The sequence below is a fragment of the Mustela nivalis genome, assembly GCF_964662115.1.
Source record: "Mustela nivalis genome assembly, chromosome: 8".
In the NCBI taxonomy this organism is placed as follows: domain Eukaryota; kingdom Metazoa; phylum Chordata; class Mammalia; order Carnivora; family Mustelidae; genus Mustela; species Mustela nivalis.
Window position 1 is genome coordinate 96,569,271 of NC_139027.1, and position 15,540 is coordinate 96,584,810.

The 15,540-nt window shown below is 47.5% G+C and overlaps 1 protein-coding gene across 3 annotated transcripts in view; it reads right to left on the reverse strand.

Annotated features, from left to right (window-relative positions):
- Positions 1–15,540, reverse strand: part of SYNDIG1 (synapse differentiation inducing 1) — a 179,350-nt gene that overhangs the window by 59,728 nt on the left and 104,082 nt on the right. For all 3 annotated transcript variants that reach the window (XM_082744373.1, XM_082744375.1, XM_082744374.1), the window contains exon 3: positions 3,711–3,848. In XM_082744373.1, coding sequence (XP_082600499.1) covers positions 3,711–3,848 — 138 coding nt within the window. The remainder of the gene's footprint in view (positions 1–3,710; positions 3,849–15,540) is intronic.

The following is a 15,540-nucleotide window of genomic DNA, read 5'->3' on the forward strand; positions in this document are numbered from 1 at the left end:
TGGCAGTGCTGCATCACAGATGCCCTATGCTCAAATGCAGATTACAAGGCCCTTTTCCCAATGCTCTGCCCAAAGACCCTAGCAGGTCTTTGGTGAGGTCAGGCAACGTGCATTGCAAACTGTGCTGCTGTGTTGATGCTGTTGGTCAGGACCAGGACCCGAGAAAGCATGTTCACAGTATTTAACATGGGACCAGCACCTATGACGTGCTCAGCAGCTGTCATCTAGCTTGCTAACACCTTCAGTACTGTTGTTCCTATTACTTAACTAACCTTATTTGAATTATAAAATCTGTTGGAGAAAATATTCTCTGTCTCCTTCCAGGTCTCCCTTCACGAGGGACCCACATGGGTATAGACAACTGGGATTTCCAGTAGAGCACGGTCAGCCCCTGATACTTTGCAGGAACCTTGCAGGGACCATCTCTCTAAGTTCACTTCTGTGGCCTAGCTGGCTACATGCTGTAGGCTATTCTGATACCATTTTGTGGATGTGGAAACTGAGGTGTGGTAAAGGTGCCTGCTGACCTGGACCCACCTGGGATAATGCAGAATAAAAAATAAGCCAGGTTTTGTAAGTCCAGGGAACCTATTAATTCTCCTCCCCACTGCCCTGTGTGATCTATTCATTGAGATTTGCTTTGTTTTGTTTGCCTGGAATGGACTCACACGTTTCTGAATGGCTTGCTGGTGATTATTTTGACAACGCACAGACATGATGTAATTGTCAGTAACTACACTCAGATCTGATCTATGAAAAAAGGAAAAGAAATCACCCCAAATCACACTTAGGTGTCGAAGATTTCCTTGTGAATAGCATTTGCAATGTGAGGGGTCCTGTCTTCCCAGATGGCTGTAACCTCCCTGCCTCAGTACTCCCACACCTGAGGGCAGCAGGAGGCCCTGGGAGCAGCCCACAAAGGACCCCAGAGAAATGGGGTTGGCTCTGGGCTCTCCTCTCTCCAGTGCATGCAGGGAGAGCTCCCAGCTGGCTTTGCTCAGGAAAGCACTGATTTAATCAAGAGTAATGACTCTCAGAGTGTCTGTTCTATGGCGTGCCCATCCTCTCCCCTCCAATGCCTGCTGAAGATTTTGTGTCTGCAGTTGGGCTGAAGAGACACACAGAATGCCCAGCAGCCTGATGGCTGGGCTGGAGCACCATGTGCCTGGGGCTGGGTGTCCCCCAGATCTGCAGGAAAGCCGTGAGCTGCCAAAGCTCTAGGTTGTCAAGCAGCAAGCATTGTGGGAAGAAGGTTTGGGACATGGGACCTGTGAAAGGCACTAACCTGCAGAGAGTTCTCCAAAAGATGTAGTACCCTTTCTTTCCTGGGGTTCCACTGAAGAAAATCCATGCTCACAGTACTAGGAAAAGAAGGACTGAGAGCCTGGGAGTTGGAGGGACCCTGGAGCCTGTCCTCTAATTTCAATGCTGTAGGCAACCTCTCAACTCCTCAAAAGTATTTGCTTTTCACTTCAGAGCAGTGTGACCAGAGGCCTCCACAGACACTGCATTTCACATTCGCTGTGAAACAAATAATCAGAATGGTCTTTACAACCAAAGGTGTTAACCGTCATGAGGCATCAGGCCCAAGTAAGAGGTTCTTAAGGTGTGAAGAATAAAATTACTTTCCGAGAAAGAACCTAAATGCAAGCCTTGGCAGTTGTGGTCCTGATATTTATTATAGTTGCAATCTTTCAGACAGAGACCCTGTGCACAGTTCGTCCTGCTCCAGAGATGGGGCCTCACCTAGGATGTGAAGTAGCCAAGACAGGGCAGCCTCTCCAGCCTTTTTCTGTTGCCAGTCATTTACCAGAGCTCATTTCTGCCCAGCGCCCTGTCTGCACATTCACGCTGATGTCGGCTGCCACACCTTTGAGCAGGTAACATCTGCCCCCATAGAATCCAAGGGGAAAATATCCCATTGTAAAATTTGGCAATTAAAATATAGCTCTGATGTCAATGGTACTTCCCAACAACCCCAGACAAGGTAGGTAAAGGGCTTTCTTAGCTGGGTTGACCCAGGAGGCTAAGAGTGACCTGCCCCACCTTACCACTACAGTTGGCGGGACTGGGATTCATGGGAGAAGGCTGATATCACACATAGCTCTCATGGGAAAAGCCTGAATTCCCTGTGATATGGGAGAAGCTGGTTCTCTATGTCCCATACTCCTGTCCTTCCTTTTCTAATAGTGAGACTACCCTGGCCTCTTTGCAGCATGCTCACGCATGTTCTGGGTGCAGTTTACACAGGAGAAGACAGGCTCTGGGCCTTGGGGATCTTCTTCAGAGCATGTTCTGCACACTGAGGGCATCTGTGTACATGTCTCCCAGTCCCACTGTGTGTTCCTATCCTCGCCCATGTAGTAGTGCCCATGTCCCTTTCTTGGGGACGAGGTATACCCAGGTCTGACTCCCCCCACACAGCTACCCAGGCCTCTGCCAGACCTGGAGTCTTGCTCCCTGGCCCATGCCTAATTCCCCAGAGAGGGGTGTTTTTGGCATTTGTAGGATAAACTCACAAAAGTGAAGGTCAGACAGACCCCCCCAGACCAAGCTGGATAAGGAACAACCGCTCAACACAACCTCAGCAATGCAGGACTGTCCCATCCTCCATCTCGCCCCCCCCCAATAGCTTGTAGAATCTGGACCACAGAGCAGGGCTGGGAGGTGGGCCTGCTTCATTCCTTCCTGGAAGGGTCTCTCCAGAGTCCCTGCTAAGAGGCATCTGTTCTCAGGGGTGTTCACTGCTCTTCCCTGGTCCTCCGTGATGTCACAAAAGGAAGGAAGAGAAAAAGGAAAATGTATCAAAGGACTCTCCTCTCACCAAACAAAACGAGGTCAGCACAGAACCCTGCAAAAAGCAGTGAGAGGTCACTGTTGGACTCAGCCAGGAGACCTGTTTTCAAGCCAGGAGAAATAAATATTTCCAACCCAAGACCTGCCAGAGTCCCAGAACCCTAGAAGCAGGAAAGGGAGCACTGACTGCTGAGGGATGTTCGGCATGCCCCAAGAACACACGTGATTGTGGGCTCTGCGCTCACCCCACTGATTCAGAGAGCCACCTTCCTATGGTCTGGCTGGGATGATGGTGTGGGTGTGGGGATGCTGACACACTCTCTGGCTGGCAGACTAACAAACAGGGGGAGAGAGACTGTTTCTGTGCGAGTATTCTTCATTTGCTAGAGAACATCTTCCAAAGCCTGGCTTCCATGAAGGCACAACAAGAAGGATGCTTTGCATGACAAAGGCCTGGGTACCGACCCCCAGAAGCCCTCATGCTGAAGGAAGGAGGGCAAGATTCACCATCTGATGGGCTATGTCTTCCAGCAAAACTTCATCTAGGGAGGGGCACACATGGACTGCTGGAAACTAGAACCTAATTTATATGAATGAGACTGACTGCAGAGAGATCCACCCCCATGCCCCACTTGCTTTCCCGGCAAGTCTAGGGTGTCTCCCAGGGCTGAGTCCATCCCACATCCCAGCCTGCTTTTGCCAGGAATCCCCCTTCCTGAGGACAGCCTGCCTTGTCCTGGTGGCCATGAAGCAGTCCCAGCATGCTGAGGTGAGGCCTCCTGATCTCTCTCTTCTGGGCCTGTCCTCCATACAATGCAGGCCACGTGGGAAAACCTGAGCTGCACAGTCTTCTCAGGATCTCCTCCTCAGTGGCCTCACTGTGCTGCATGTGGGGCCGATGGAGAGAGGCTTACCTCATGGGACAAGTAGAAGGCCGCGATGCCTAAAGGCCAGAAGCAGCAGAGCATGGAGAAGACGCTGAGGCCCAAGTGGTCCCTTGGGGGCATCATGAGGAAGTTGTCCTCGCTCTCTGTGTCACTCGAGTAGTCACTCTGCAAGAGAGAAATCGGCAGGGATGAGCAAAAGAAGAGATCATTAACAATGTAGTCACTCTACAATGCCCCAAATGTAGTTGTCAAAACTGGGATGGTCACTGATGTTACCATGCAGTGATGGGAAGGAAAATTCCTTCTCCGAGAAAGGAAGAAAGGAAGGCCCCAGTTAAGGATATCAAGAACAGGAGAAGAAAAATCCCAAGTACTTGGCTCTTGGGTTCCATAGAAGACCAAATCCTTAGAAGTCCATTATTTCACAGATCTTTGGGATCCAGGGACACAGGGTGGGGACAGAAGTTTAACCTATGCGAGGATGGGATGGGCACATTCAGAAGGCACACTCACCAGCGTGTGGACTCCTTTCTTTATTCTAAGACTTCAAACTGGTTTACAGGGCTAGGCAGGGGTGGTGTGGGGCAAGGGGACACTCCCTGAACCCCCTCCATTTCCTCAGACTCTGATCTGAGTTAGGAAATTGCTGGGCCTAGTGTCAACCCTGGGTGTCCATGTTCCTTCCAGAGGAGCTGATGGCTGCTTCGTGAGAAAGCAGCTCTGTGTTGAGGCCACTTGGCAAGCCCATGGGCTCATTCCCAGGCCTGGCAGAACCTCCTAGGGAGTCTGGTGCAGGGGTCAGAGACTGGCACAGAGATTTATAAAAAGCAGCTCAGAAGACTCCAGCACGCACCACGTATGGGAGCCATGGATCAAACCTCCCTGCGGAAGGCTCCCTAGCTCCAGGATGCTAGACAGCTTGTGTCCCCCCCCCACCCCCACCTCTAGATGCTGCGCCTACAGGATGCTTTCAGCCTCATGGGTTGTTCCATTTGTTGGGTCCCCATCATGAATCTTTTCTCCTCATTAAAACATGGCACACTTATGCTGGTTCATCCAAAAACCTGGGCCAGCGTATCTCCGTGCTTATTTTATACAAAGACAGAATCACATTTTACTCCAGATTTTGTTTCCTAAAAAAAACCCAGAGCATCTCTTCCTGAGAGGGTCATTAGCTTCCTCACTCCCTTTGCCAGCGCCAGAGGTGGTTAAACACACAGCCTCTGGCTGTAGGGAGGGCAAAGGCACTCGGTGCACACTGCAGACAACCTGGTCACTGCCTCAGGTGGCTTCAGAGCAGGCACTGACCTGAGGCCCCAAAAACCCAGGTGGACACTGAGTGTGAGTGAGCCTTGTGCTATGTGGATGCCATCACTGCCACAACCACCCCAGCAGTGCCACTGTGTGCTGCCCCTGACATTCCGGTGCACAGACAGACAGACAAAGTCCCCAGGGGGCCATGGGCCCCCTCCTTATTTGGGTTAACTTAATGCACATAACACTACCATTCAGAGCCTCCTGTCAGTGTGCAGACAGCCACAGGGCTGCAGGGAATTAATGGGAACTTCCCGTTAGTATTCTGTTTCTGTGTTGTTGAGGGAGAACAGGCACATTCTGTTGGTCTCATTCAAATCACAAACAAGGACCCTCTCCAGGGGCCCAGTGCTTGAAATGGGCTATGCACTGTCTACACAGCCCCCATCCACCCATCACACACTTGCACATATGCACACCGCCCCCCTTCCACCATGGGTCAGAGACTGGGAGGGATCCCTTGCCACAGGGAGCTGGCTCCTTCCTACCAAGCAGGTTCTCTACCCTAGGAAGACACTGGCCCCTGGGGTGCCAGCCACTCCAGAGTCTGGACCACAGGGGTTCCCCAAGACAGAGCCCAGTCTGTGAAATTTCTATGCTTTTCACTCTGTAGCACTGCTTTCCATAAGGTCTCTCAAATAATGAAGGGAAATGAGAATCATGGTCCTTATGACTATCTGAAATGGCACTGAGCCACCCCTGGAATGGACAATTCACAGGTGAGACCTGGGGCTGAAGGGCTGGCCAGGGAGAGATGTGCATGTGTCAGCCTGCTGGGAAGCCAACATCTTTGATCTGAATGGAGGGGTGCAGTATTCTAGGCTGAGCCTGAGTGTCTTCGTGGCTGTGTGTCTCCAGAAAAGCTTCCACATGTCAAGGCTCTCCTGGCCTCCAGACTCTCACTCTGGAAACAGGAGAGTGTCAGCACCATTGGGTGGCTTAGCCGCAATGCAAAGGGTCCCCTGCACGAGGAGCTGGCGAGCTCTGGGAAGGGAGGCACCTGTAGTGACAGTCCCAGGGCAGGGGGCACGGTGACCAGAGGCCCTGGGAGGGGTGGAGGATCAGGTATAAAAGAGCAGCCACTTCTCCTAGCATTGGACACAGACATGGAGCTAATGAGCTTTACACCAACCCAACAGGATGCTACAGGTGGAAGTGCTTGCACATGGCCAACAACTCTGTATATGGGTATTTTTGTTTCTTAGCTTTTGTAGGGCTGTTTGTTTGTTTCAGTTTACTAAGAGTTTTATATACCTGCACTGGATGGAGTCTCACAGCAACTCTGGAAATAGGTGTAGTTACTATTTTTATTGTTATTTCTATTTATGAAGGACAACACTGGGCTCTGAGAGCTAAATGTCTTGCCAAATCCCAGAACTGACCAATCAGTGGCCACTCCTTCTAGAACTGTGCTGTAAAACTGTGTTGTAAGCTGTGCTGGACAGCAACCCCTGCTGAAAGCAAACCCCATTTTGGCTCAGGTGCATCTTGCCCAAAGGTGAGGTGTCTTCTCTGCCCTGCCCATGACAGGGATTCCAATGACTGGTCTGGACTGGTCTGTTTCATGGCGGCAATAGGGTGGCCAGGGAGAGTAGTAGACAGTGAGAGCTTCCCTAGGCAGGTGCCATGTGAACTGTTGCCACAGACCACATAGGTACACTGAGATCCAACTTCTGTTTTTGGAATCTGCTTAGAATTACACCTCCAGCCCCTGGAGCAAAGAATTAGATTTCAGGGCACTCCCCCCAAATCTTCACAGATTTTTATTTAGAAGCATAAGGGAAACACACTCTGTAAATTGCAAAGTTGTGGCTACATGGTACCAAAATAATTAGCCAATTTTGATTAAAATAGATTTTAAAACTTCAGGCAAATTACAGGGCAGACAGAAACAGCCCGGTTCATTTTATGTTCTGTCTTCCATCGGCGGCTGTTCTGTGGGTATAAGTGGCCGTGGGCATTGTGCCACAAACAGGGAGAAGAGGAGATAAGAGAAGGCCAGCCTGGGCGAGGCTGCATGGATACCAATAAGCCAAATAGGGAAACACACACACAACCACCAGCACCAAGAAATTCATCACACACAGCAGCTGTTCCTAAAAGTCCTCTTCATGGGTCATCAGATTAGAGAATTGCAAATAAGACTGAGAGCATTCCAAGGGGGCTTACAGTTCCTGCGGGAGCCTCCTCTGCAGCAGCCAGCACTGAGCGGGCACCAGCAGAGGAAGGGGATGTTGAGTCCCTTGGCTCTGCCTGCTGGTCCACCAGCACCTCATACAATGGGCCCATTCTCTGCCCAGTTCTAATACCTCCACCCAGGGCAACAGCTCTTGTCCCCTTGGGGTTTTCTTCCTTAGGATATTTTAATAAAATCGTCATAATGCCAGGCATGATGTTCTGTATTTCACACATCCCAATTCACTTGGCTACTGAGCCTGGACTGTGAGGATGCCATTTTTGAGGTGCAAAGCTGGGCTCTGGTGTGTCATTTGGAGTCACTCAAGACCTCACATAAAGTCCCCCTGTTGACCCCCTCTGGGCCTTGCATTGCCCTCCCATTCCCCCCAAATTCTGCTTGCTCATCTGGCACGCTGTTCTGTGTAACACCAAGGAAAGAGTGGGAGCACACAGAGCAGGGCGGGACAGAAGATGGGTGGCTCAAATGCAGGGCTCCCCACAGAGGGTCACTCTCTAGGAATGGAGGGGTATTTGTTCAAGAGTGTTCTTAACAGCACTATTTAAAAACAGCAAAATCCCAGAAGAATTCTACATAGAATTCTATAGATTCATGGAAAACGATGATATAAATGTTTACTTGTTGCCCTAGAAAGATGTTTATAAAAACTCAAATGAAAAATTAGAGTAGAATGTTAGAAATTAGATGATTCTGGATGGTGAAGACATTGGTGATTTTTTTCTTTCTGCATGTCTGGGCTTTAGCATTTTTCTACAAGCAAGGTCATTCGACAATGACAATTATAAAGGTGTAGACCTGCTCATAGGTGCAGGGGCTTCTGCCACTCCTTCCTCTTCATATGGAATCCTGTAGAATATGGTTTCTCTGAGATTTGGTATAGAGAAATCGCATAACGTGGGGGGCCCAGTGCCCAAAGAGCAGCTGGCAGAGCAGGGTCAGAACTGAACACAACACCTGAGCTTGCTCGCTGAGACATGGGTCAGACCTGACCTCATCCCTGGCCCCTTGTGCTTGTCTCACTGAGGGTCAAGACCAGAGGCCTCCAAGCAGCCAACAGCACACATCTGGGCTGACTAGCATGGCAGCCATAGTCACATGGAACTACTGAAACTGAGATTACCTAAATCAAATACAACTAATGATTAGTTCCTCAGCCAAACCACCACATGCCACATGCTCAGCTGCCACAGGTGGTTAACACCTATAGCTGGCAGTGTAGACCATTTGCAACAGCTCAGAAAGTTCTATTGGACAGCACTATCTTGTAAGATCTGACTCCTATTAACTCTGACCTCACTGTCTTTCACCCACAGGGAACTCTGTGCTATTCCTGCAATATGCTCAGTGAGTACCTGACTTAGGGCTTTTGCACTTGATGCTCCCTCAACCTGGAACTCTCTACCCCAGAGACACAGAGACACACATGACCGACTTCCTCACTTCATCTGGGGTTTTACTTAAATGCCATTTCTCATTATAGCTTCCCCAGATACTCTATAAGACTGCCATTACTATACCTTTCCCTGCCTGGTGTGTCGCCTTTGCACCACAGGTGGCATTGGCTTCTTTACTGTTGTACTCTCTTCCTTGAAGCATGAGGAGGGTAGAAAGTTTTGCATGTTTTGCTCACAGCTGCATCCTGAGTGTTCAGAGCAGTGCCAGGCACATTGTGTGCCCCCAAAGCACGTGTTTTGAGTGAAAGTATTCACATGTGCACGTAGCCAACACTGAAGCAAAAAATCTCCCAGGATTTGATTAGAGAGCACTGGAATAACCAGGGGATTCGCTCCATTTGGGCTATTGGTGCCCATGAATATACTGCCTCCAGCACTGCTTCCCACCTTGGCTCCTCTCCTTTTCCCCTTTCAGTGCCTTCCCTTTGCAGTCCAGGATACACATCCTAATCATTCATTTAGGGGAGACCACAGGGAGGGTGGAGGAGAATGATGACTTGGTCAGGTTCAGGGCTGTCCTGCTTAGGGAAGCTGACTAGCAGAACAGAGGAGAAGGCAGCACAAGCATGCAGGTAGGGGGATTCCATTCCCCCAACCTCTGTGTGCCTGCCAGAGTCAGACCCAGTGTTCTGTGGTCTTACAGCTGGCATGGAATGTGAGATCCCCTGTCCACATTAAATTATTCACTAATTATTTTGGGCATATAATTTAATTTCTCCTACTAGGTAGTAATTATCTTATAAACAGAAGTTATTTGCTACATCGGTGCAGTGGGGGCAAGAATAAACCAACAAAGTTTTCTGCTTTAACATGTAAGACTGCTTCTTCAGGCACTTCTTGGAAGTGCTTGTCTGTTGGTTTGTTTTCCTTCGTGTGTGTGTGTGTGTGTGTGTGTGTGTGTGTGTGTGTTATGTTAGTTACCATAAAATGCATCATTAGTTTTTGATGCAATGTTCCAAGATTCATTGTTTATATACAACACCCAATGCTCCATGCAATACTTGCCCTCCTTAATACCCATCACCAAGGCAACACATCCCCCCACCTCCCTCCATTCTAAAACCTTCGGTTTGTTTCCCAGAGTCCACAGACTCTCATGGTTCATCCCCCGCCTCTGATTTCCCCTAACTCAATTTTCCTTTCTTTCTAATGTCCTGCATACTATTCCTTATGTTGCACAAGTAAGTGAAACAATGTGATAATTTACTTTTTCTTCTTGAATTATTTAACACAGCATAATCTCTTCCAGTCCCATCCATGTTGATACAAAAGTTGGGTAGTCATCCTTTCTGATGGCTGAGTATTATTCCATTGTGTATATGGACCACATCTTCTTTATCCATTTGTCTGTTGAAGGGCATCTAGCTCTTTCAACACTTTGGCTATTGTGGACATTGCTGCTATGAACACTGGGGTACATATGACCTTTCTTTTCACTACATCTGTATCTTTGGTGTAAATATCCAGTAGTGCAATTCCTGGGTCATAGGGTAGCTCTATTTTTAAACTTTGAGGAATCTCTACACTGTTTTCTGAAGTGGTCGCACCAACTTGCCTTCCCACCAACTATGTAAGAGGGTTCCCCTTTCTCTACATCCTCTCCAATGTTTGCTGTGTCCTTCCTTGTTAATCTTTGCAATTCTAATATCCAGGATCTATAAAGAACTTCTCAAACTCAACACCCAAAAAACAGATAATCATGTAAAAAAAATGGGCAGAAGACATGAACAGACACTTCTCCAATGAAGCACTTGTTTGCTGACTGTATTGTTTCATTTGAATAGCTCAGTGGAGGATGGAGCAAAGCAATAGAAAGAGCCCCACTGCTTCTGGGCTCCCTAAGGAAGCCTGTGTAGGAGAGGGAGTGTAAGGGAGGAGAAGAGATGGTAGGTGAGGGTGGGTACAGGCCTGGGGTGCTGCTGAGGGAGAGCAGCAGGGTAGAGACCATTCCAGAAAGGATCATGTCTGTCATGTCTGTCATCCCTTCCTGGTGCTCAGCAAGGGCCAAGGAATTTGTGAATTCAGAATTTGGGAAACAGCCCAGACAAGGAGCAAAGCATATTATGAAGGCAGAACTTTGGCCTTGCCCCAGTCTCTTTCAAGTATGAAATATTCAGACCACATGCTTCACAGAGCAGCTCCTTACTGCCCTGCCTGGTGACAGCCCAAAGCAGGTGTGACCAGATTTTCCCCAGCAACATTCAACAGACATTGCTCCAAAGCTCATGTCCTGGCTCATCTTTGGAAGGTGAAACTATGTGCAGTGTTAGTAAAGTATCACATGTACTTCACATGCTATTTTAATTCCTAAAATCTGGGAATTCAACTTCTTTTTTTGTTTTTTTTTGTTAATCAACTCCTCAATGACTAGGGGGAGTTGATTGCTTCAGTAATGACAATCAATGCTTTTCTTTTCAGGATGGAACATCACAGTGTGCATGTCATTGCATATGCTGCATTGTTTTTCACTTAATTGGGGGGTGCCTCCATTCTACATTTCATGCAGCGGGCCAGGGGCCTCCTGAAAGACAGTCCTCAGACCCCAAATTACCTGCACCTAAACAACTCCACCTCTTCTTATATTCATGTTGGGTTCCCAAGTAAATGTTTATAAAACAAATAGCTCTCAACTGAAGGAAGGAAGGAAAGAAGGAAGGAAGGAAGGAAGGAAGGACGGAAGGAAAGAAGGAAGGAAGGGAGGAAGGAAAAGACTGAAAATGAGGGAATTTATGCATCACTCAGAAGTAAACTATCCCCCCTGCCGCCCGGTAGTTTCTGGCACAATATTCCCTTAATGATTTTATATTCCTTGAGGAGGGAGTTATTTTTAGAAGATGATAATCTGATTAAGAGCATAGAAATATGAAATTTTTCTGAAGACAGGGGAAAAACATAGTTAACTCAGAAGGGATATCCCAGGGGCACCTGGGTGGCTCAGTGGATTAAGCCGCTGCCTTCGGCTCAGGTCATGATCTCAGTGTCCTGGGATCAAGCCCTGCATCAGGCTCTTTGCTCAGCAGGGAGCCTGCTTCTCTCTCTCTCTCTCTCTCTGCCTGACTCTCTGCCTACTTGTGATCTCTCTCTGTGACAAATAAATAAATAAAATCTTAAAAAAAAAAAAAAAGAAGGGATATCCCATACTGACCCATTGTCGTCCATGTTCCAGGATGAATGAGACTCAGTTCCCATGACCCACAGTCCAGGATACCTCTGTTTAAACAGGCACACACAATGCAGGGTCAGCCACCCCTCAGCACTCACCTCCCACCTTTCCTGTCTCTTTGGGAAGCTCCAACTTTGATTCCAGGGTTACAGAGGATTGACCATAAGTAATGTAAGGAGACTATTTGCAAGGAGACTGAGGAACAGACCATCACTGTGTGCAAATGTGATACAGTGGAAACTAAACAGACACCCATTTCTGGGTCACCTCTAAGAGCCATGTTCTTTGTTCTATTTCTTCTAAGTTTGTTTTCTCCTTTGTGGTGGGGCTTCAGGTTTCAGCTCCTACTATAGTCCCATGAAGGCTATATTCCCATGGTCAATAGATTTGATTTATCTGAGAATTTAATTCCTTTTAAAAAGTTTCAGCCTTGGGGCGCCTGGGTGGTTCAGTGGGTTAAAGCCTCTGCCTTTGGCTCAGGTCATGATCTCAGGGTCCTGGGATCGAGACCCACATCGGGCTCTCTGCTTAGTGGGGAGCCTCTTCCTCCTCTCTCTCTCTGCCCGCCTCTCTGCTTACTTGTGATCTCTCTCTCTGTCAAATAAATAAATAAAATCTTAAAAAAAAAAAAAAGTTTCAGCCTTTAAGGGCAGGTGTCTGGTATCCAGAGGGTGACTCCAGGGAGAGTCTAGGCCAGGCTGCATACAGTATTCATTACTTTCAGACAGCCAACTCAGCAAAGGTGACAGATGAGACGGGACACACAAACACAATTTCCTGGGCCAAGTCTGCAGTACTCTGGGGACACAGACATTCTTTCACACAGAGTTATTGTCAAAAAGGAATCTTCTTCTGCTGATTGTTACTTGTCCTGGATAAAGTGCAAACTCATCTCTTGTCTGGGAAGTGTCTAATTATCATCTAAGGACAGTTGATGCCTTAACATCTGTAACGTTCTGGAAATAGGAGTTAAATGAAGCAAGGTTCATTAAGATTTATGTCTGGGCATTGCTCCTGGTTTGTTCGAAATTAGGGTATGCTGTGGGGCGCCTAGGTGGCTCAGTGGATTAAAGCCGCTGCCTTCGGCTCATGATCTCAGTGTCCTGGGATCTAGCCCCACATCGGGCCCTCTGCTCAGCAGGGAGCCTGCTTCCCCCTCTGTCTCTGCCTGCCTCTCTGCCTACTTGTGATCTCTCTCTCTGTCAAATAAAATAAATAAAATCTTTAAAAAAAAAAAAAGAAATTAGGGTATGCTGGTTAAGACATGATCACTCTACAGGGCGATTCAATATGCTTGCATTAATTTAAAGCCGGTTTTCTATCAAGATATGGGTATTTGATCCATTGGGTAGAGTAGGAGGACCAAATCTCTACATTCCCTGCCCCCTCAGGTCAGGTCTTCTTGCAGTCTGGAGTGCTCAGGGGCTCTGGGAATCAACTTATAGCAAATGCTTGCTTGAGACAGATCATAGTGTGGCTCCACTTAGAAGCAGATTTTGAGCAAAAGACTGGGGTGCATTATTTTCCTGGGAGATGATGACAGGAGATACTGGCAGGAAGGAGAAGTGGGACCTGCCTGGGAACACAGCTGATAAATGGCGTGTCACTGAGGCAGGCACCTGTATGACCTAGAGCCTGGTCCTGTTGGGACCTCAGAGGGCCAGAGTTAGATCATTCCCCAAGTCAGCCCATCAGGAGGAACCATCTCCTTGTGATTAGTAGGTGGAGGTTGCTCCTGGGGGCAGAGGTTCTCCAACACTTTGCAGATGATCCCTCAGGTCCTCAGAGAAAGTCCTCAGCTAGGCAGAGGCCAGGCCAGGGGGCTTCTTGGTCCTCTTCTCCTGAGGGGCTATGGAGAACACCTGTTACAGAGCCTGTGGAGAAACTGAGGATGTTCGTAGACACCCTAGAATTTGAATCAGAGCAATGCTAGATGGAGCAAGACTACCACACCCAACCAACACCTGGGAGGGGTGAGGAGATGGGAGCCCACAAGGAATGTGGGAATCCGGGATGATAAATCTCATTCCTGCCAAATAAATAAGCACAAAGCACAATATGCATCATGTGTGTAAGACATGATATAAAATAACACCCCACGAATGAGGTAAAACTGATCTGGACACAGCAAGCAATCACTGTGTGTTGGTAATTAGAATACTTTTTCACCGTCACATTTTTGTGTTTTATCCATAGTGTGGATATAACTGAGTTGTACACTAGACTTCAGATTTTGTGAAGAAATTTAGATTCCCATCTGAAGGCCCCTTGCTTGTGAAGGACCTGGGGGCAACATGTGCAAAGGCCTTGGGTCAGGAGCACTGTACACAGACAAGGCTCTAGACAGCGAGAGAGAAAATGGTGTGAAGTGGGAGCAAAGAGGTGCTCACAGCCAGACCATGCAGAGTACTGGCCATTTTCCACAGCTTGAGAAAACTAGAGCTTATTCAGTATCAGGAAATAAACAGGAAGCTAATGTTTTATGGCTAACCCAGAGGGTTGGTTTACCCAGTCCTAACATGTCTAGTTATCATTAAATGCCGACCCAGTTTCTAAAGGGGCATCCCTGCTTCTAATCTGTGCTCTTTGCATGTATGATTTTTCTCCACAGAAAAACTGTGTACATCATTGCATAAGGTGATGATGCTTGTTTATCATCTACATCTACATTACATTTGTCTGAGGAATGCAAAACATCATCCACCAAGTTCCTCACTGTTTTCAGAAGGAAAGTCCAAATAGTTGTAGAAATATGGATTTGAACCGGTTTTAAGGTAAAGAGGGGAACTAGGACTGAACTCTTAGCCCAGCGTCATTGCCACTGTGGTGCTCCTCACTCTCAGAGGCCCTCATGCGCACGGCCAGCATCTGAGATGGGGTACCACCTGAGTTTTATGACCTGGGCATTTGTCCTGCCTCCCCCTAGTCCAGGTGGAATTATGCTCAACCTCACTCTCAGAAAGAATGAGGAAAACTACACCAAGAAACCATTTTTCACCTATTGAGTTGTCAGAAATTAAAAAGTACAATCAAGTTTATTATGAGTTAGGCTGTGGGGAAACAGGCTGATTAGGATGCAAATTGGTATAACCTTATGAAGCATATTTGTCGATATAACACAATTAAACTTGTGTTTATTTTGGACCTGTAATCTCACTTCTAGGAATGTATCCTGAAGGTTCACCTCCAGTCATATGAAAACACATGTGCTTGAAGTTATTTGCTATAGCATTATATGCAATTGTAAACTACTGGAAATGACTGAAACGCTCATTCAAAGGAGAATGCTCACATAAACTGTGAGACATCCACACCATGGAATGCAGTGAAGCTTAAAACAGCATGAAAGGCACCACTGTGAGCTGACTGGACTGAAACTGAGAGTATCTATTTCCATCAACCTATAACACACAGTTATATAGATAAATTTATGTATTATATGTACGTGAGTATTTCCCAGCTCAGTCTGCTAAGAGTGCCTGGAAACAGCAATCCTCTTCCCAGGGGCAGTGAGCAGACTTAACACTCAGATGTTGGTTTCTAAATACCGTTCTCCAATAAAAACAGCCAGGGTTCTTTGGGGGAATGGCTGATTTCATAGCTGGGGTTGCCAAAATAAAAGATACATCTAAAAGAGCTTGTTGTACTAGAAAATGATGATGCAGATGATTAAGGAATGATGAGTTATATCAAAAGGACACAGAAGCCGAATTGAAAGGACTGTCAAGA